Genomic DNA, 22,407 nt, shown 5'->3' on the forward strand with positions numbered 1-22,407 from the left:
AGCCGGGACAGCCTGCAGGAGGGCAGAGCGATCTGCGAACTTTCTTCCATTTCCTGCTGCCCGAGAGACCTAGGGTCGAGGACTTGTTTCCTGATCGAAGCAGAAATGACAGTCGTACATGGTCTGCAGGGTTGCTGTGATGGTTGAGCGAGAGGTCACGTGTGTGTTGTCATGCCTGGTGAAGATTGTCAATACATTCTCTCTCTCTCTCTCCCTCTCTCTCTCTCTATTATGTAGGATTGCGGGGACAGTGTGGTGGTGACTATAAAGGCAGTGTGATGGTGACTATAAAGGCAGAAATATGGCGTGACCTAGAGTAGCGATAGGGTTCGGGGAGCCATAGATGAGGACGGGGCAAAGCCCTGAGGGATAAAGACCGACGTAGACGGTGACCGCGGTGGAGGTGGGCGGGGAGGAGAGGGAAGGCGAGTGACAAGGGTGGCGGCAGCGATGCCGGTGGGGTCAGGAGCTGCCTGGCTTTGGGTGTCCCGGAAGGAGGAGCTAGTCTGCAGCGGGCGGAGCTCCGAGCTGGGCCCGGCTTAGGCTGGGCGCTCCTGCCGGTGGCCCTCTTTCTCTAGCTGCCCAGCTTGAGGCTGCCAGCCTGAGCCATGGGCTGCCGGGCTCTCCTGCTCCTGCCTTTTCTATCTCTTGGGGCCGCCACGACGATCCGGTCTGGGCTAAAGACCCTCGGCAGCCTGCACTTGCCAACCAACCCCACGTCCGACCCTGCCGTAGCCAATAACTACTCAGTCCTTTACTTCCAACAGAAGGTAAGCGGAGGCTGGGAAGTAGGGGTTCCAAGTCCCAGGTACCAACCGCCCGTACCTTGCTTAACTAGTAAAGCTGAATGGAGCACCGCCGCCGCCCACCTCCAAATTCAGACTCTAATGCTTAGGACTTACTTTGGTTTTAGTTCACAGTTTCTGAAGGGTAGCCTTAAGCCCTAATTTAAAATTTATCAATAAAAATGTTTCCATGTTCCGCAACAAAGACCAAGAGAAATTTCTTCCTCCAGTAGTTCTGGAGGTCCGGGTTACATTTAAAAACAGAAACAACCAAACAAAAACCCCACACTTCCCAACTCTCAGAGGATACCTTAATCTAAACTCTTTATTTTTCCTTGACCAAAACCAAATTATGGAGACTAACCTTGACTCCAGGTCTCTGAGCCGGAATTCTAGTGTATGGAGACTAACCTGGACCTCTAGTTCTCTGAACACGAATTCTAAAGTACCTACTATATAATACGAGCACCGTAAAGCGCCAGCCTGCTTTCTTCACTACACTGCCCCTCTCAGTTGCGATGTTACCTCTAGAGGTTGAAGGTCTGCATCCAGGTCTGAGGGGTGTGCAGGGAACAGGTCTCTGCTCTTTAGCTTGAGTCCACCGGTTCAAGCCAGGCTTCTCCAGTGCCTTTGTATTAGGCTTACCAGTCTCAGTGGAAAAGGACCTGTGTCCTCTGAAATGACAAGGAACCCTAAATATATTTCCAGGAGTCGCTATAGGCTTGAGTGTGCAAGGCACTGGGTTTAGAAAAAGAATCCAAGAGCCTGAGCTTGGCTTTAGAACTCTCAGCAAGCTCCAGCCTAACTTTGGGGTCTGGATAGGTTATAGTTAGTTCCTGGGCCGCGTTTGTAGACTCACTGAAGGCTCTAGTGAAGACAAATAACATGCCCCTAGCAGAGGAACTGTCTGAAGTTGGCAGGTATCCATGCCTGATGATAGACGGAAAGTTTGAATAGGAGTCTGGGGAAGAAGAACGACATGGGGTTGTAGAACAATTTAATTTTGAAGTAAAAAAAAAACCCTAGAAATTTGGGTTTATGAAAAAGAGAAACTTGTAATTTTAGCAGAGGTAGTGGAGTCTTTCTGAAGCAGCTCCTTTAGTTTCCTGCGGCACAGTTCCTCGTTTGTACATAGAGAAGATGGAGTCAAGAGCACTGCTTCTTATACTTTCCCTGGGAAACCCTTTTGTGGAGCCAGCTGCTGTGAAGGCTAGTTGGGTCTCGAGGGAATGAAGGCTGTGTTAGGAACCCTGGGAACTCCTCTTTCCCTGCCCCCCACCCCACCCTTGAGGTCTTCTGCTTCTATCTGCTTTCTTTATACTGAGATTTAAAAATAAACACTTTGTTGTTGTTGTTGTTTGTTATTGTAAAAAAATTGAACTCAGGGTCTTTCACCGTTGACCTATCCCTAGTCTTCACATGGAACTTTGAGTTTTTTGTTACACATATGTAACTCTTTACAGCATCCAGTTCTTAGCAGTAAAGTTGGGGGTTATAGAACATGTGGTCTCAACTCTCTCTGGGAGTAATGCATGGGGGGACCGGAAGGGTGGAGGAATAGAGTGATGCTAATTTGTTTTCCTTTGTCTCTTTCTCCGTGTGTGTGTGTGTGTGTGTGTGTGTGTGTGTGTGTGTGTGTGTATTACACTAGTGAGCACACATATGAATTGGGAGGTCAGGTGTCATGCACTATTACTCTCTGCCTTATTTCCCTGAGACAGGTTCTCTTATTGAATCTGGAAGTTTAGCAGGCTGTTAGTCCCAGTCATCCTCCTGTTTTCACCCACGGGGATTGCAGGCAACTGTGGGGCCATGGCTGGCTTTTTATGTAGGTGCTTTGATCTGAACTCAGGGCCCTATGCTCTCACACCAAATGCTCGTACTCACCGAGCCGTTCCCCCATCCCTCTACTGTGTAATGCAATTTAAGACTTTTAAAAGATATTTTCAGCAGTTGGCAAGTATGTTTGACTTTACTCAGTACAACTTCATACTGTAGCTTTGAATAGAGTTTATATTGTCAGACACTTATTGCCATGTCTGTGTAACATGAGGGCCTGCTTGTTGGGGTTTCTGTCCTGCCTGGTTTCTGTCCTCCCACCAGGTCCCAAAGAATCACACAGAAGTCTACATTAGTTATAAACTGTTTGGCCCCTTACCTCAGGCTTCTTATTCTTATAACTTATATTAAACCATTATTCTTATCTATGTTAGCCACATACCTTTTTCAGCAGGGCAGGTCACATCTTCCTTCTTCCATGTCTGGGCAGGACTGCAGAGGGAGCTTCCTTCTTCCCAGAATACTCCTGTTCTCATTTGCCCTGCCTCTACTTCCTGTCTGGTTATCCCACCTATACTTCCTGCCTGGCTACTGGCCAATCAGTGTTTATTTAAAACATTATCGACAGAATACAGAATTGTCCTGCACCATGTCTGCTTTATGTGGTGCTGGGAATTAGACCCGGGGCTTTGTGCATGTCAGTTGAGTACCAACTGAGCCACATCTTCACCCCATTTATACTTTTTTGTATGTGTATTATATGTACATGTTCGTGTGGATGTGTGCATGTGTGTATACCTGTACATATGTGTGGATGGTTGCAGGGATTTTCTTCCTCGATTGCTCCCCTTCTAACTTTGTGAGACAGGATTTCTCACTGAATTCAGGCTAGCTGGCCAATGAGCTCAAAAAATTTCCGTTTCTGCCTCCTAAACTCTAGGATTATAGGCAAAAGCTATGTTTTTTTTTTTGTTTTTTTTTTTTAGAGAATGTGAGTATGGAGGAGATTCAGAACTCAGGCTCTTTACTTACAGCCACCTGTCTAGCCCCCACTTAGACATACTTATACAAATCTTTTTTTAAAAGATTTATTTATTATGTATAGTGTTCTGCCTGCATGTAGACCTGCACACCAGGAGAGGGCACCAGATTTCACTATAGATGGTTGTGAGCCACCATGTAGTTGCTGGGAATTGAACCCAGGACCTCTGGAAGAGCAGCTAGTGCTCTTAACCTCTGAGCCATCTCTCCATCCACTAATAATTCTTAATAAAGGTAATATTTTTTTATTTTCGAGACAGGGTTATCTCTGCAGTTTTTGGTGCCTGTCCTGGAACTAGCTTTTGTAGACCAGGCTGGCCTTGAACTCACAGAGATCTGCCTGCCTCTGCTTCCTGAGTGCTGGGATTAAAGGCATGCACCACCACCGCCTGGCTAAAAGTGCATTCTTAAAAGTAGAACAAGGCTCCAAGAGAGTATGTCAGGTGTAGGTGGCAAAAGATGTCTTAGCCAGCAAGACAGAGGTGTGGATGACCTTGACCCCCAGCACAAGGAACAGCTTCTTTCTGCCAGATTTCTTAATTCTGCCTGTGCCCAGAAGGGTGTTTTTTGCTTTTATCTCCTCGAATTTCTTGTCTCTTCTTATTTCTGCTGGAGTACTTCATCCATTTGGTTGCTCAGTCATTGGCCTAACTCAGGACTGTTGTGATTATGTCTCTTCTGGAACCTATTGGTCATCTGCACCCAGCTGTATTCCCCTTAACTGTCATCCAGCATTTCTGTAAGTCTGTCTCTTGTTCCAGTGTGGGCCTCTTGATCACTGGCTCCTGCAGGCCTTCCCCAGCTCCTTCCTTATTTGTGGGGTGAGCACATCAGTGGGCTGGGGTATTTTGACGTATGTACATCATTTCAGTTCTGCTTTCTGTTCCTGTTTGCGGTTCCCCTTCTTGACTTTTGCCCCAGGGGCCCATGTCCACTAAAATGCAGCTGTCAGGAGCTGCTTGGAAGAGGTTATGGATAATTATCCTTTCCCTCTTCTTTCCCCTCATTTTTTGTTTGTTTGTTTCTGCTGCTGACCTTCCCTTAGGTCTGGAGCCTAGCTAGTGTTGTGTGAATTGTTAGCTGTCGCTGTGTTTGACGATGGAATTGTTTCTGGATAGAGGGTTGGAGCTCATGGAGCTGGCCTTTTAGAGGTGATGTGCTTGATCTACAGGGTGGAGGGCAGGGAGCTGGGTAGAAGTTAAACATGGTAATAATTAACAGCACAAGCTCTAGAGACAAACAGCTTTGGGAATGAATTCTGGTTTTGCCCTGAGTAAATTGATGAGCTGCTCGGACGTAGCCCCTGTCATATAGTTAGCAAGTGGTAATAACTGTACTGCACATCTCACGGGTCTGTTGGGAATGTGCTGACGTGTGCACAGTGCTCACCCAGCGTGCAGAGTGCTTTTCTAGCAGTGCGAACCGCTGGTCAGTCAGTAAAGCTAAGCAATCATTATTTTTATCTTTCTGTTGCTTAATGCTCTAATTTACTTCTTTCTACGCAGAATAATATATTTAACAATTCCTTATAGCTAAAATTGTTATTCTGGGAAATGTGAAAATCTCTGAGCCTTTTCTATTGCATTTTATTTGAAACTCTTGTTTTATAAGCTTACAGGATTGGAGCAAAGGGATTAATGCTTTCCTTTCTTGAAATAATTTTTTCTCTCAGGTAGACATGTAAAAAGAATACAAACTATTTCTGTTTTTTTTCTCTCTATGCTATTTTGAGTTTTGGCAAAATGTGAAGGGAAAATTCGGTAATGGACATTGTTAAAATGACCTTTTATTAACCAGACTACTAAAATGGTGATTCTTTCTAGTAGCTGAGTGCCTACTGTTTTATCAGTTAATATTAAAATGTGAATGAATGACATGAATGTAATTTATGCCCTGGCAATGCTGACGCATGCGTGGGCACCCATAAATGGCGGTTCTGTTTCATGGTCTAAGTCAATGAGGACAACTCTTCCTCAAGAAGAGGGCGCCAGATCGCATTACAGATGGTTGTGAGCCACCATGTGGTTGCCGGGAATTGAACTCAGGACCTTTGGAATAGCAGTCAGTGCTCTTAACCGTTGAGCCCTCTTTCCAGCCCATGTTAAAATGTTATTAAATACAAATCAACTTTAGGGGTTTCACTATCGGCACATTTTGTACTCTATGGGGTTTAGACACAGAACACTGCAGTGTGTGTTCTGGAATCAGCCCTTCTACTAACTTGTGACCTGGTCTTGGCCGGTTTCTTAATTTTCTCAACTTTCCTATACTAACCTTTGGAATAAGGTTGACTGTGCTCATCGCTAACGCACCTTGAATTCCGTCCATGGAGTGTCTCTAGTCTGCGGTGCTCTGCATCCTCATGAGGTGTGGCACAGATTCTGGGTTTAGCTGTGATGTTCATTGCCCTTGGTGAGTTGCTCCTAGGCAGTATTTTCATCCTGACTTTGAAGGAGATATAAATACAACTACAAAGTACATTTTAATTCAACATTTGTCATTTCTACTATTGTATATTTGTGACTTGCGTTTGCTTGGTTGTAGGCCAATTGGAGAAGAAAGAGCATCAGTAAGGAAAAGTCCTTACGCTATGTCTTAGTTATCTTGGCTTCTAATGCCTTGTACAGTGCTACTACATGGTAGGTAGGTGTTTGCCCCCACCCACTTTTGAGATGGAGTCCTGCTGCCAATTATACATTGACTTAGATTTTGAGATCCTCTTCCTTCAGACTCCCTGGCTGAGATCACAGGCAGATACTTGATTTACATGGTACAGATCATTAAGAAACTTTGAATCGAAAAAATTGACCACAAATTAAAGTGAAAAAAGCAGAAGAGTAAAATGAAATATAGAGCGTGTGTCTAGAATATCGGTATTGTAGAAATCTGCTGGTACTTACTGAGAGCTTTATGTGTTTTAGGTAATATGGTGACTATTTAGTAAACATTCACTTAGTTAATCCTAATAGCCACACTGTGAGTAGATGCTACTACTGTCCTACTGGATAGGGAAGAGTACTCTGTTGTGTGTTCTTTTTGCTCTTTATTCTTTTGGCTTTTTGGGGGATCCACCACCCAACTCCCAAATAAATTACACATGACAACTTATTCTTACTTAGTAATGCCCGGCCTTAGCTTGCCTTTTTTCTTTCCAGCTTTTGTAACTTCAATTATTCCAACTACCTTTTGTCTCTGGGCTTTTTCCTTTTCTTACTTCTGTGTATCTTACTCCATGACTGGCTGAGAGGCTGGGTTGCTGACCCCTAACGTCCTCCTTCCCCTTGTTCTCTCGTTACTTCTCTTCCTCATTTCTCCTTCTGTTTATGCTCTCTGTCCACCAGCCCCGCTGATCCTTGCTCCTGCCTCGCTATTGGCCGTTCAGCTCTTTATTAGGACCATCAGGTGTTTTAGACAGGCAAAGAATCACAGCTTCACAGAGTTAAACAAATGCATAATAAACAAAAGTCACACACCTGAAAATAATATTCCCCAACAGTACTCCTTCAAAAAGGTTAAGTCACAGGACTGCGTGTGTGGTCTCTGCAAACCCCAGGGCTAGTCATGATCTGCAGGAGGCATGAAAGAAATCCGCTTCAACACTACTTAGTTGGTGTTGATTTAGAGTCGGACACTAGGCAGTTTATTTTAGTAATATTTAAATTAAGCACAGCAGAATTTTGGAAAAAAGTTTCTGATGATAATTAACAATCCCATGTATACAACAAAGTTTAAGACATGTTTTCATTGAAACTCTTTGCAAAGTACATATGGCCTCTTCTATAAAGATGGGTACTGTTACTGGGTGGTGGTTGCACATGCCTTTAATCCCAGATCTCGGGAAGTACAGGCCGGCAGATCTCTGTGAATCTGAGGCCAGCCTGATCTACAGAGTGAGTTCAAGAACAAGCTCCAAAGCTACACAGAGAAACCCGTCTCAAAAAAAAAAAAAAGTGGGTAATGTTAACTCACAAACAATGGTCAAGATAAAGGGTATAGGGAAAATGACTGAGATAAATCTAATAGTCTGTGGGCAAGTCAGGATTGACCTGGCCTTACAGACAGAAAAGAAGTTACCTAGGCTGTTGTGCAAGTTACATTTCCCATGCTGATAGGTTTTATTGACTGAGAAGCAATGCCTCTAAAGATAAAGGTCTAGGGAGGAAGAGTCTGGGGCAGCCAGGTGTGGGCTGGCCCTACAGATGGCACAGGTCACCAGATTGTTAATTACATCCTTTCCCAGCCTTGTGGGCAGAAAACAGACAGCCCATATATGTTTGAACTGTCCTGCTTCTCCGGCACTACAAGGACCTTGTGCCCTCTACAACCGAGTTATACCATATATTTGTAACATTTTGTTTTTCTGGAAAAACTCCAAAGAGTCACTCTCCTATTTTATAATGCTTGTCAGAATAAGCCAGGATGTGCTGCTATAGTAAAACTCCCAAACTTTAGTGACCTCACGTAAGATAAACATATACGTCTTACTGTATTTCCAATATTATGAGCAAGGGGCTAAGTCTTGCTTTCAACATGTGTTTTCATGAGGACTGAAAAAGTATAGAAAGGAACCATGGAAAGTCAAGCTCGTGCTCCACAGAGAACTTAACACAGATTATTTCGTTTTCACAGTTTCTTGGCTTGGACTGGTTAATCAGTGGTACTAAGCCATATGGTAGAGAGACAAGTTTTGGACTGCCTTGAGGTAGAAATGGTACTCGTGACTTCTATAGTCGGTCATTTACCCACCCATCAGCCCACATGCTGAACATGGACCAGTGTCTTTCATAATCAGGGTAGGAAGGTGGAAAAGAGGGACAGACTACATGGGAACCTTGACTATTGTAAAGAATTGAGTCTTTACTAAGGATTAAGTGAGAAGTCTTTTGAACATCAGTAGTAGCAGTGTGACATGTTTTAACTGATGTGACCTGGCTATTGTGTTAAGAATGGACTATGGAGGCGAACTGGTTGGAGCAGAAAGAGTAGACTACTGAAAAAGGATTCAGATGACAGTGTTGGATTAAATTAAGGGTTCAAGGTCAGGAATTTCTTTGAAGATACGGTAGAGAGGTACAGTTAACATATAGATGTGGGGTGAGAGGTAAGTAGAGGTTGATGGTGTCATGGTTTCTTGACCTGAACGGATTGGAAGATGAAATTGTTGTTTACTAAGATGGGGAAAGCTTCGGGAGGAATAGGTTTGGGGATGGGAGGAGACGAAGAACTTGTTCCTAGACTTGCTACTTGAGTCAGGAGTTCATTTGAAAGGTGGAGCAGGAAACATTCGAGCCTCTTCGTATGCAGATAAGCTGTAATGTCACGGATGGAAAAGAACAACCGAGGAGGCAGTGAAGATGTTTTCTTGTAGACGCTCATCTTAGCTGGGGCTGGCGAGGAGCACTTGCGTTTCCTGCCACTCAGGAGACAGGGGTGGGAGGATCACTTGGTGACCTGGCCAGCCTAGATCACTCAGTGTGACAGGGCATGATTGCAGTCACTGGCGTGGAATTTCAGCCTTGTGAGCAGGATGAATGGAGTAAAGGACAGTCGTGAGGTCGAAGGGTTTAGGGACTCATGGTAGAAATAGTAAACTTCAATGAAACAAGAAAGATGAATGCCTGACATTTCAGAGTATTCAAGATTGGAGTTATTGGGAATGATAAGATCTAGGATTTGAAGAAGAGATAGTGATGAAGTAGAAGACAAAATTATTGGGAGATAGAAGAAAATGCAGCAAGATAAATGAAAAAAATTCAAAGGTGTTCCATGAAATGGTAGTAAACAAGGTACTCATGTCGTGGAAGAGGGGGAAAGAGCAGGTCACTGGTGATTGTACGAGAGGGCTGGCAAGGTTGGCTAGCTCCATGACGACATGTTAGGGCAGGAGCTGGGGAGGAAGAAGGAAGACTTAAAAACAAAGAACGAGGCCACCCCAACTCAGGGAGCAGTAATGGGATGGTACTGAGAGCCACACCGTCACTTGACAGGTCCCAGTGCATTCGCAAGTATAGCTGCGCAGAGTGAAGGGTGGTTTTAGCAGTGGTGGAAAATCAGCAGTTGGTGAAATCTCATTCTGTACTTTCTACTTCTCTATATCTTTCAAATTACAATGAACCTGAATCATGTAATGATCGGTTTAAGATATAATAAAAATTTGCTTTGTTTTGACTGACAGGCAGCATGTGATAGCATTGGAGCCTAGGCCTGGGCACTCTGAGGCCATCAGTACCATGGCCCTGACCCGGGTAGACATAGTCTCACTTGTTTCTCCTTTACTGTGCCCCACGGCTGCTTCGCATCAGTTCTCTTTTACTTCTTGTCTTCTATTTACAACCAGGACAAGGATTAATAAAAGGAGAAAAAAAAGTGTCCTTTCCTACCTCATTTCTCTATGATTCCAAGAGGAATAGATGGGGAAGAACCAGTAAGAAAGATTGCCAAGAGGAATTTGGGTGTTTCTGAAAGCGAGTGAAAGCCCCAGAAATCTGACCAGAGCTTGCATTTGCTCCAGCCCTTTGACCTCTCCCATCTGTCTGCTTTTAGTCTGACTGCAGCAGCAAGACGCTCACACACTTACTCCCATGGTTACTCCCACGGTTTCTCTCATGGTCCGCCCCCCCTCTACCCCCCCCCCCCCGCGGTTCCCCCTTGGCTGCTTTTAGGCCATTGTCAAACCCTTTCTAGGTGATCTCTCACCTCAACTGTTTTCTCAACTGTTTTGCGCCCAGCTTAATTTTCTCCTCCCTGTGTCCATCCCCCCACCACACACAAATAATCCCAGTCGTAAATAATAGATACCATTTGAGTTATTTCTGGGTGCCAGGCAGTGTTCTAAGCACTTCAGTCATTTTCAAAGTCTTGGCCCTAATAGCTCTAATTTATTCATGAGGGAACGGAACCACAGGGGTTAGCTATTTTAATCACTATTCCAGTCTGCCCCCTGATATTTCTATGTGAAGTTTCTTATAGGTTTGACTTTTTCTCTGCAGGCCAATTATTACAAAACGTTTGAGGATATGTTTATATACATTAAGCATGGCTTTGGACACAGCAGTTTGACTTCCCCTTAGGAGCTCATTTTCTGCCTGGGCCATAAAAATATAACAAGCAAAGAAGATTATAGCTGGGGGACTGGAGCAATGGCTCAGTGGTTATACATACTGGCTGCTCTTGCAGAGGACCAGGATTCAATCCCTAGCACCCACATGGCTGCTCACAACCATCTAACCTTGTTCCAGGGATCTAATGCCCTCTTCTGTTCTCCAAAGGTACTTCACACACATGCACAGAATACATGAGGGCAAAACACCTATACACACAAAGTAATTAAAATGATTACACTTGGAATGGTTATCTTGAAACAAATATGTGGGAGGGGGTGGTGTGTGTATGTGTCTGTGTGTCTGTGTGTGAGGACAGTTTCTCTGAGGATAGGACCTTGGACCAGAGCAGAAAGAAAACTTGAGAACCTGAGGTGTCAGTTATTTTGGACTCTTCTTTCTCTCGTAATCTTTTCACTTGTAATGTTAGTGTTGATTCCATCTGTAGTCTATTATTTTCATTTGTGTACCCCCACCGTTGTAACCCCATTGCTATGACCCCCTAACTTCTAGAAAACAAGACCAGGTGGTTGTCTCTGTAGATCCCTTTCTACTGTTGTCCCCATGGGTCACATTCGTTGTCTAAATCAAGTCTTTCTTCTGCTCAGCATATGCCAGGGTTCCCTATTGTTTGCTATATTAAGAACACTATCCTGAGCTTAGCTTGGTGACTCGTGCCTGTAATCCTAGCACTTGGAAGACCAAGACTGGAGGGTTGTCATGAGTTCGAGTCAGCTTGAACTACGGTGTGAGACACTGTCTTAGGCCAAGGGAAGAATGGGGGGGGCAGAATCTGGTTGCCTTGATGGACTTTCACTCTGTGCCTCCAGTTTCTAATCTGCTCTCCACACACGCTCATTGCTTTCCCGTCTCTGTTCCTGGCCCACATTGTTGGTGTACCTTCCATTGTCTCTCGGTTAGCCCTTCCTGCCCTTATCAGCCTCATCCATTCATCCGTTCCTAAAGCTCCATCGCAGACACTGCCACTGCCAGGCTGTAGCGTGCGACTGGGCAGCTCTTTACACTTTTGTGGTGGCTGGTGTCTTACCTTGCTTTATGTTAGGGTATTTGCTTTGTACCCTTCTGTTAGTGCCCCTGCCCCTTGGTTTTTGAGATAGATTCTCAGTGCATATAGGCGCAAACTGTGATCCACCTGTCTCTGCATCCACCGTGCCTAGTTTACAGGGTGTGCCGCCATACCTGACTTCTATTCCTTTTGAAAAGCTGGACCATTTTTTTGACATCCCTTGTGCTCTTCCATGGCACCGAACATTACTGTACTTAGCATATATTGTCTCCACAACTCTTGCTAATCTGTAGCTTGTGCTCTCCCTCTTGTCCACATTGATATACACTGAAGTAAGAAAGAGCTGTTTGTATGGAGATGGTGATAGCTACATAAATTTATGTCTCACTTTTGTTTCTTCTTGATGAACTAATTATCAGATATAAAGGTCTATTTGTTCTCACTGTGCCCCTCTTGACGATCCTTAAGCTGCCCCTAGAAGTTTATTTTAGCCCTCCTTCCAGCTCACCTACAAGGAGATTCAGATGCTGACAATTAATTCGCCACTCTTCTTCCTTTGGCATATAGATTGTGGCTGTTGATAGGGTGAAAATTAAAACATGAAGATAAAGGTGGACCAGGGAGCTATCTCAGTTTAGTTTGGAAGCATGAGGACCTGAGCTTGATCCCTAGAAACTCATGTTTCATAAAAATAAAAAAAAAATGAATGTCGTGGTGTACACTCGTCATTCCAGCACTGGGAGGTGGAGACAGGAGCATCCCTTGGGCTTGTCGGCTGGCTAGTCAGCCCTGCCTGTTGGGCTAACTTTAGGCCAGTGAGAGACCTTGTCTCAAAAATAAGGTAGATAGCTTTTGAGGAGTGACAGCTGAGGCTGTTCTCTGGCTTCCACACATGGATACAACAAACATACACACAATAAAACAAAAGAGAAAATTGCCATCTTAAAGGTCACTGCTGGCAGGGGGTGTATCTCATTGGTGGAGTTTGTACTTAGCATGGTCAAGATGTGTATGTGTGTACAGATGTACACATGTGTGTGCGCACACATACACATTTAAAAATACTTGTATGGTGGCTAATTGTCTCCCATTCAAATGTACTAGAGAGCTAAAGGCTAATTTTGTAGAAATCTTCATTCGTCCTCACATGCGCTCCTAACTCAAGTTGCTGCGCTACCACTGGTGAGAAACGGTCTCCAGGTAGCCCTGCCTCTGCCAAGCCCATGGTGTCATGCATCTTCCTACTCACATTTCATAGGCTGACATGTCAGGAAAACCCAGGTTGTTAATGTCTGATTTCCTTGGGAGCTTCCTTTGAGCAGTGCTGTGTTTAGGACGTGCTGTTTGGAGATGAGAAGAAAACTTTCCTTTGCTCCCTGAAGGTCTACTGGAATAAATTAGAACACAGATTAAATTGGAGGAAATATATACAAATCAATGAAGATGCACAGGGAATATCACAGGAATATGACCTCTGATAATTCGGTATGACTCAGGTACTTACTCTGGAAAGGATGTGAGAAGATGCTGACACCTGTAGGGCTCCCAATCTGAAGACTGAGATTAATTAGCTTGTAAAATGTTTCTCTTTAGAATTAGAATGAGTCTGAATCACAGACATTAACAGGTGATGAAGTTCATTTCCCAGTCTTCCTTTTGCTATAAATAATGAGATTTGAGATGAGGCTCTGGGGTATGAAACAATGGCGGAGATTCTGTCCCTGCAGAAGGCCTTTCATGCCCTCTAGTGCCTTCTAATTCCTTTCTCTTCCCACTATGTTATTACAACATTTTGACTTTGAGAAAATGCTTTTAAAAGTTATTAAGTTTTAATAAGTGCCATTGTTACTAATTCACATTCTTTTCCCCACCACATGTGTTGTGTGTGTTTGTGACACTTTGATACAAGTGTAATTTAGGGAAGTATTCTATAGGAGTCCACAGATGATAAAAGGCGTACTATATTGGTCTATACCCAGTAAGTCTGGCCAACTACACTGTGGTTTAATAACCCCATTTAAACAAAGAGCTGCAGGCCAGACAATGACTCTGACTCATCAGATAGGAGAGTAGGGAAGTACTTGTTATTCTTGGTCAATTTTTATTTCTGTGTAGTTTGAGGCAGGGTCATGCTGCAGACACGGTCCTTGTAAACACTCGGAAATCTCTGCCACTTCCTGAGGCTGATGGCTTCTTCCTCTGAGGGAGCAGCTCAAGGGACACAGCAGGGAAAAGCAGGGCGACAACTCTCTTGTCCTTGGTGCTGATGGGCTTCCTTTCTTTCGCTTGACCTTTGCCTTTTCATGACAATGAGAAGTTCCTGCTAAGAGGGGACTTCTGTTTGCCCAAGTCTGTGCTCTAATTTCTAAGGCAGGAGCCCATGTATACTGATTTGTACACATGTATTTCTGATCCTGGGCGCATCTACCTCCATCTTACTTGTCTGAGGACCTGGAAATTCTGTAGCACCAAGGCTCATCTTTCTGAACACAGCTCACAAGTACAGGCAACTCTAGAAGAGGACATGCGTTCCATGGCTTGACTTGTACGTTCTGAGCCATCTTTCTTTGACCTTCTAAGAAGTCTTGACTCTCCACCTTTGCTCAGTTTTGGAGAGCTGAAATAACAATGCAAGTGATTTTTAAGCTCTACCTAAAGACCTTGATGAAAACTGGCTTTGGTTCTTCAGGTTAAACACCTTAAGACTAACTGCTTATATTCCCTAATATCCTTCCCAGATCCAGGTATCCCAGACTAGTAAAGATTATAACAAATATTAGTGTTTACAGTCCTTTCTAAAAACTGCTCTGCTATTTTTCCTGTCTCTCTTAGCCTAATCAGTTGGGACTGACTGATTTCATCATCTTCACAGCTATCCCCCAGATCTGGCCACTATAGGCGTTCATGATTTCTTCCTGGTTTATTCCCGGCTCTTCATGTCAGTCCTTCCTTTCTTGCAATGCTCACCAGTCAAGCTTAGGACCTTGCTGCAAGCGAGGCAAGTGCTGTGCCACCAAGCCACTCCCCAAGCCTCGTCCATGCCACTTGTTTACCTTACTCGGGGTTACCTCCTGTTCCATGTAACTCCAGATTACATTCTAATAGCTTTTACGTCTCTCTGTTCTTCCATCCCCAGACTAGCTTCTCCCTTCTAGTTCAGCCTTACTGAACCTCGCTTCAGTTTTAATTTTCCTTCAAGATTCTCTCCAACTGACCTGGCTAGGTAGGAGCTATCCTTCTCTACACCACCCTACAATTTACTGTCTGTGGTATCCATCTGGCTGCTAAATGTGCCCTAATTTATGAGACTGTCTGAGCTGTAATTATTTCTTGGAATGTGATTTAACAGATAGTTGTTCTTTATATAGAGTTATACTCACAGGGGCATAATGCACTTTGACTTTCTATTAAGATAAAAATAATTTGAAAACCTGTGGGTTGGTTGCTCAGTGGTATGCACTTTTTAAAAGATGCCATGACCCAATAAATTGATTTTATAGTCCACTATTATCTTATAAAACATTGTCTAGCTCATACAAAGATAAATGTTTCTCATAATGCAAAATAAGGCTAGAAATGGGCCTACTACAGGGTTAGATAAGAGCATAAGGCTGGAAAGAGATGTGTGAGGATGGGAATTCAGAGGAAACACAATTTCTGGTGAAGACAGCTTCCTCTGCAGGAAAATGGTTCTGTTTGAGGAAAAGAGACTTTGATATTTATCTCTTAGACAAGCTCCACAGGGAAAATTAAGGGGGCATCAGGAGCAAAAACAGCCCCTCACTCTAGAGTCGGAGTAGACTTTCTCACTAGCTGAGAGTCCAGAGTGTTATTACAACTAGCAAAGTTTACTGTAAACTTTGCCTCCATAGTGACAATATTTTTATAAAGAGATTTTATAAAAGGATTCTTAGGTTTATGTGGGGAGGTGGGGGCAAGGAAGGCAGGAGAGGACGGGATTTAGGGAGGCCTAGCCGGAGTTAAGATGTATGTAGAGCTGAAAACAATCCTGACACTTGCTAAGTTAATTTAAAACTTAAAAAAAAAGTTTGACTGAAGGTACCCAGGGTTAGGAGTGGACTGCCTCCCTGTGAGTTGGTCAGGGCAGCCCCTTAAGCTTCAAAACATTGTAGGCCAATGCCATGGCTGTTGGTTTCCCACCACAACTAGATTATAAGACCCTATAGCTGAAGAAGGCACTGGTTACAGGACACAGAGAAAACAAACTGGAACAAGATGGAGGCTTCCTTCCAGCCTGCTAGCCTTCATTGTTTCAGAGGTGCCGCACAGGCTGCCAGGGGAGGATTGTCACCAGCAGTCCTACTTAGCTGTGCACCCTCTGTGCAGAGCTACTAGCTGGCCAGAGCCACTAGTCTAGTAGTGGCAGGTCTGCTATAGGAGAAAACAACCTTTCTGTTGGTTCGTTCCAAAGGAGAGACTCCACTTCCGGTTCTATAAACCCTGGGAAAAGCCCTTGTCTATGGAGGTCATATTCCCCAGTGGGGAAGCTACGGATGCTGGGTTGATAAATGGCCATGATGTAACTGTCAAATTACATCCTTAATAATTATGTTTATGCTTATAGAGTAATGCTGCCATCAGCTTTGCTCAGAGAAGCTTCTTTTTACAGTGGAAGGCAGTAACTGCAGAGACTCAGAACTCATCAAAGGGCTGAGACTCAGTAGCTGTTGAATGCTTAGGCCTAAACAAGACATCTGTATTGCCCTACTTTAGCCTCAGGGAAAACTGCAGAAGAGAGGTGGAAAGAACGTAACCCCGAGGAAGGATTATAGTTGGGCACAGCATGGCACTTGGACTTCTGAACTCACAGAAACTGCAATTACCTGTACAAGATGGGGTCCATGTGCCACCTCATGAAGTCCCACCCTCCTTCCCTGAGGATTCATCAGTAGTAATGGCTTATAGAGAAGGAAGAAACATTTTCTCTAGTGGTGTAGTTGCTGGAAAGGTGGCCCTGTTCCTGTACCATGCAGCCCTAGTGAAAAACATTGGGTCATTATGAAGAAAATGGGTTAAGTACTTGTCATACAAATGGGAAGACTTTAGTTTGAATCCCCCTAAACTCACAAAAAACCAGGTATGGTAGTGCCTCTGTAGTCCCAGGGCTTCTACGGCAGGATAGGAGTTGGAGACAGGAAAACCCTGCAATCTCGTGGACCAGCTTAGCCAAGTGTACACAATGCTGAATAAACAAAGAGACCCTGTTTCAAGATGCAATGTGAGACTTACCACCCAGTTGTCGTCTGGCTTCCGTGCATGACCTGTGGCCCTTCTCCAGAGGTGCGATGTGAAAGCAGAAGGGGTACTAACCGGGAAAGAGGAGAGGGTCACTGGGAGTGAGCATTGGACAGGAGAGGTAGCAGGTGAGCATGATAACAAATGCAGCACAGACTATAAAAATCATATGTATTGTTCTTGGTCAGACATGTAATGGCAAGCAAGTCTCTCTTTGTACCCCCACACCCTTCTCAGGTATGTATCAAATTTTTCCTAGGTGTCTTTCTCTTTTTATGCCTGAATATAAACTTCAAATAAAACTTTTCTATGGCAAGTCATAAATCCTAGCCTTGCCTGTGTAGAGGCAAAGTATCTGAAAATACTGTTCAGGATGCTGAGTGGTCCATTGGACGGTGTCTCCTGCTCTGTACTCCCGTGGGCCAATAGTTTACAGATCTTCCTTGACAATGCTTTCCTTTTGTTTTTAACAAGGGCAGAGGGTATAACACATATTCCCATCCTCTGGCTTTTGATTTCTCTTTCTTGCTCTCCCTTAGTGTTCATGTGCTTGTTTACCTGCAGGGCTTGTTAAAGTTTTCTGACTTGCATGCGGAGAGAGGAGAGCAGGATCTCATCTACTCTGAGGATGACCAAAAGTGGTCATCCCATAATGATGAGCTCCAAAATGATGAGGCATGAAGGAAAATCTCACGGGCAAATGATGGTGATTGCCATCTCATGGCAGGCTGCCAGCACTGTAGTTTTCTAGGGAGGGGATGCTTTACTAAGTATAAATGGCAGACTAATTATTGTGCCTTAGTCAGCTTACCTCTGAATGTGCCGCTTCGTTTTTTTTCTCTCTTGGAGTTTGTACTAGCAGAGATGTAAGACATGCTCGCTTTGTTTTAGTCAGCTGCTAAGGCTCAAACCCAGGGCTTAGATGCTAGGCTATCCTATCCCTTCTTTGACTGACCTCTGTGATGCTCTGTCAGAATAAAACTGTGGATTTGATGGCGTGCTCACCTTTCTGCCGCTAGACACTAAGCACCATGAACACAAGACCATGTGCGGCTTGTTCACCCACACACTTTTGCTAATTGCCCCATGGCGGTGACTCAAGAAACACGTGTCCCGTCAGTGTGTTTAGCCAGTGACGGCCATTTGTTTGCACATCCTATTAACTCTGGGCAGCTGTCATCAAAGATGTTGGTGTTGTGCCAGAGCACCTGAAAGTAATCAAAGGAAGCCACAGGGTCTCTTTTGAATTTGCTGTGATTGTTCTAAGTTTTGGTTTAGCTGAGGATGTCCTTTGCCCTTCCTTTATCTTTTTTACAGTGCTCCAAACAATGCGTAGTCTGTAGAGTGTATTTTTAAGATGAGGATAAGAAGTCCCTGGGGGTCATTTTATAGTGAATCAGTATTGAAAATTAGATGTCGGAGTTCCCCGGGAGGAAAAGAACTTAGGATTGCTTTCTTTAGTTGCTTCCTTTGGCGGATACTGCTCATGTGGGGACTTGGTAAAATTCACCCCCCCCATGTCCTTTAAAAGTCATATATTTTTCAGTGTAACAAAATAGTGTTTTTAGTACAATCATCAGCTGTTTCTCTTTTAGATAGAATCAATCTTGTGTAGCTCAAGGTGGCCTTGAACTCACAGAGATACGTCTGCCTCTGTCTCCCGAGTCCTGCGGTTAAAGATGTGTGCCACCACTCCCTGGCCTTAGTGGGTAACTAGTATGGCTGCTTTGCCCTCAAATCTTCAGGCAAGCTTTATTTATTAAAACACAAATAATATACCATTACAGAATTTAATCTTGGGTACTAATATTTGTAAGGGGATATTAATTAAACTGGAGTGTCCATAGGGTTTTGAGGAATTTAGAAACAGAGTTTTAAGGGAGATTTGGGAAGTCAGTACAGGCCTATGCCTTAAGGATTAGTAGATTATCAGAGTGGATTGTAAATTGCATGAATCTTACCTCTATGCAAGATGTGTGGTTGGTTTTGGTGTTAGAGGGGAGTGTCTTCATCTGTTTTCATTACAGTAGATTCTAGCCTCCATTTCTGGGATATGGCCTGGCGCATAATTATAACAATGGTATCAGGAGAACATTAGAACATTTTGCATAATTACAAACCTTTAGAACAGAGATTAAAAAGGAAGAACATTAGTAATATGTCATTTTATATTTGATAAAACAGGATATTATAAACATAAATACTTGTCTGAGAAAATATGGCATTATACACTATTTATGAGCTTTTTAAAAAAATGCTTGTATGTTGTGTCTGTTTGTCCTGGCAAGAAGTTTACTCTTCAAATGCAATAAATGCAAGAATTCCTCTTCTACACCCTCACTGATCATATCCATATCAGGCATTGTTAAGTTTACTGGTGTCTTAGCATCAGACAGACAAGTTAAGTCTAGTTGAGTTCCTGTTTCTAGCAAGCAGATAGTGCCTGCATTTGTCTGTGATAGCACAGACCTGCAACTTGAGTCTTTCTTGCTGCATGGAGGTCAGGATTGATAGTGACTGTTTTGCCCATCCTCTGTCATAGCCTCTCTACAGAAAATCTCAACCTAGTGTATCTAGCCATTGGGCAAATGCAGTGAACCTGTCTGCACAAATTTGATCTTGAGAATCAAGCACTCTATTTTCATTGTTTTGAGTCATGTTCTTTATGTTGGATTGGCTCTGTTTTCACAGTAGTTACAGAGTCAAGGTACATGATGTTTTCGTGTATTCCCTATGTATCCATGAACTGAGGGCTGGCTCTCTTCGTAGAACTGCAGAGCCAAGGCACATAATGTATTCCTTATGTACCCACGAACCTGCTATATGCTGGGTATGATTCCAATCACTGATGACCTGGCAAAGAACAAGAAAAAGTCCCTGTCTCAAGTTCTGTTCCAGCGATCTTATTTCACTCACTGCTTGTTTGAAAGACAATCTCAGATTTCAGCTATTTCTCATTGTGGGGAGATTTTTATCTAAATCTGATAGTGGCTTGAAGAATCTAATATCATCTCCTACTTCTTCCCCTCACAAAACCATATCCTTCTTGCCACCAACAGCTTTTTACTTGAGTGTGCTTTGTACAGCTCACAGGATTTACACATGTTGTTCTCTTTGCTTGTGTTCCTTGTCTATACCCAAGAGCATTCGAGGTAGGCTTCAAGCTTCAGCATGCAGGTTACTCTCCTACACTCTGCGTCCCATGGTTCCATGGACAGCATAGTATCTCTGCCTCTGAATTCTCCTAGCATTCCACACACAGGACTCGACCTTGTTACGGTGTGCTTGGTAGCTCCTTTGTCACCTTTGCCAAGTTCTCAACAGGATCTCACTAAGTTCTTCCCTCCAGGTCATTGTTTGGTGAGCATTGATTGAACCATTTCCAAAAATAAATATTTTACATGAAAGAAAGATGTAATACTGTATGATTTTGTGAGATTTTGAAGACTTTTAAAAATTTTCTTTTTGATTTTTATGTGTATGAGCGAGTGCAGTGCCTGAATGGATGTGTGTGCATCATGTGCGTGCCTGATGTCCGTGGATGTCAGATTATGTCACATATACTAGAACTAGAGTTATGGGGGGTTGTGAGCCAACATGTCGGTACTAGGAATTGAACTTGGGTCCTTTGAAAGTGCAGCAAATACTCTTAACAATTCAGTCATCTCTCCAGTCCTTAATTCTGAATTTTTAAAAATCTGTTTATAAGTTTATTTTATTTACCATGGAAACATGTCTCATTCTAATTCTGGAACTCCTTAATTTTTTTTTGAGTCACTTGCCCCTTGCAATGATAACTGCTATCCTGACTTCCAACATTTTGACCTCTGTCATTAAAATGAAGGGAAATGGAGCCAACTATGGTGGCATGTCTTCTTATCCCAACACTGAGGAGACTGCTGAGTTCATAGACCAGCCTGGGCTACGTAGGGAGTAGCAGACCAGTGTAAGTTACAAAGCAAACAAACATGAGAAACAAAGTTAAAAGGGGATCAATTGCCAGATTTCAGTGATATGAATATGTATTTAAGATAGGCAAGAAAAATTTACGCTGGGCATTATGGTGTCTGTAATCCTAGCAGTCAGGAGACTGGGGCAAGAGGTTCTCAAGCTTTTGGCCGGCCTGGGTTGCGGAGTGAGAGAAACTTTGTCATTAAAAACAGAAGAAGCAGCAACAGGAGGAGGAAGGCCAGAGAGGAGGAGATCGAAAAGAGTTGGCATATTTGCAACATGTAGTTCCTTACCTAAGAGAGGTCTAAGTTTCCATCTTGTCCTCTGTGCATGATCTAATTTAAACTTAATGGGCTGTCCTACATTACTGTGTGTTTAATCAGTACAGTGATTTTTCATCTGAGAGCTGAAGTGCTACAAAGCTCCCTTAGGCCTGTGGGTTATCAATCATGTTGTGCTCCCCTAGAACACAGAATCTTTAAATGAAACCATTACCCATACACACGCACACACACACGCACGCACACACACACGCACACACACACGCACACACATGTGCAGGGATATCTGAGGCATTCTAAGAGTAGAAGGTCTCCACCCATTTTAGCAGTAGAGCATAAAGTATTTAGTTTTCATAACATTTTGGCAAATTAGAAAATGATTGGTTTTCTGGTCAATGGAAAGTTACTGGGCTCTTCAGAGTTCTTGGGGGAGTGATTGGATCTGTAGTCCTACCTAACATAAAAAATACACTTTCCTCAACCGTAATTAGATGCCACTTATAGCACCGTTAAATTTATAATAACTTCTCATATTTTCTCAGGTATTGGATACCAAATATAACATCTATGAAAAACTAAAAGTGAGTGTCATGGCATATGCTCGTAATCCCAGCAGTCAAGAGACAGAAACAGGGGACCATGAGCTTGAGACTAGCCTGGGATATGTAGAGAGACCTGTCTTTCTCACACATACAAAAGTAAAAACATTAAAATAAAAAAATGGTCTCACCAGTTAAAGATTAAATAAAAGGAAATTTTATAGTTTATTTTTTTCATTTTTTTATTGATATTTATTGAGCTCTACATTTTTCTCTGCTCCCCTCCTTGCCTCTCCCCTACGCCCTTCAACCCTTTCCCAAGGTCCCCATGCTCCCAGTTTACTCAGCAGATCTTGTCTTTTTCTACTTCCCATGTAGATTAGATCTATGTGAGTCTCTCTTAGTGTCCACATTGTTGTCTAAGTTCTCTGGGATTGTGATTTGTAGGCTGACTTTGTTTTATGTTTAAAACCCACCTATGCGTGAGTACATGTGATAATTGTCTTTCTGTGTCTGGGTTACCTCACTCAAAATAATGTTTTCTAGCTCCACCTATTTGCCTGCAAAGTTCAAGATGTCATTTTTTTTCTGCTGTGTAGTACTCCATTGTGTAAATGTACCACATTTTCCTTATTCATTCTTTGATCG

At 43.3% G+C, this 22,407-nt stretch overlaps 1 protein-coding gene across 1 annotated transcript in view; it reads left to right on the top strand.

Moving 5' to 3' along the window:
- The first annotated feature begins 547 nt into the window (after positions 1 to 547).
- Prcp (prolylcarboxypeptidase) overlaps positions 548 to 22,407 on the top strand; it is a 47,632-nt gene continuing 25,772 nt past the window's right edge. The window contains exon 1 of the mRNA XM_048435216.3: positions 548 to 770. Coding sequence (XP_048291173.1) covers positions 609 to 770 — 162 coding nt within the window. The 5' untranslated portion in view covers positions 548 to 608. The remainder of the gene's footprint in view (positions 771 to 22,407) is intronic.

The sequence above is a fragment of the Myodes glareolus genome, chromosome 24 (genome assembly GCF_982192425.1).
Source record: "Myodes glareolus chromosome 24, mMyoGla1.1, whole genome shotgun sequence".
Lineage (NCBI taxonomy): Eukaryota > Metazoa > Chordata > Mammalia > Rodentia > Cricetidae > Myodes > Myodes glareolus.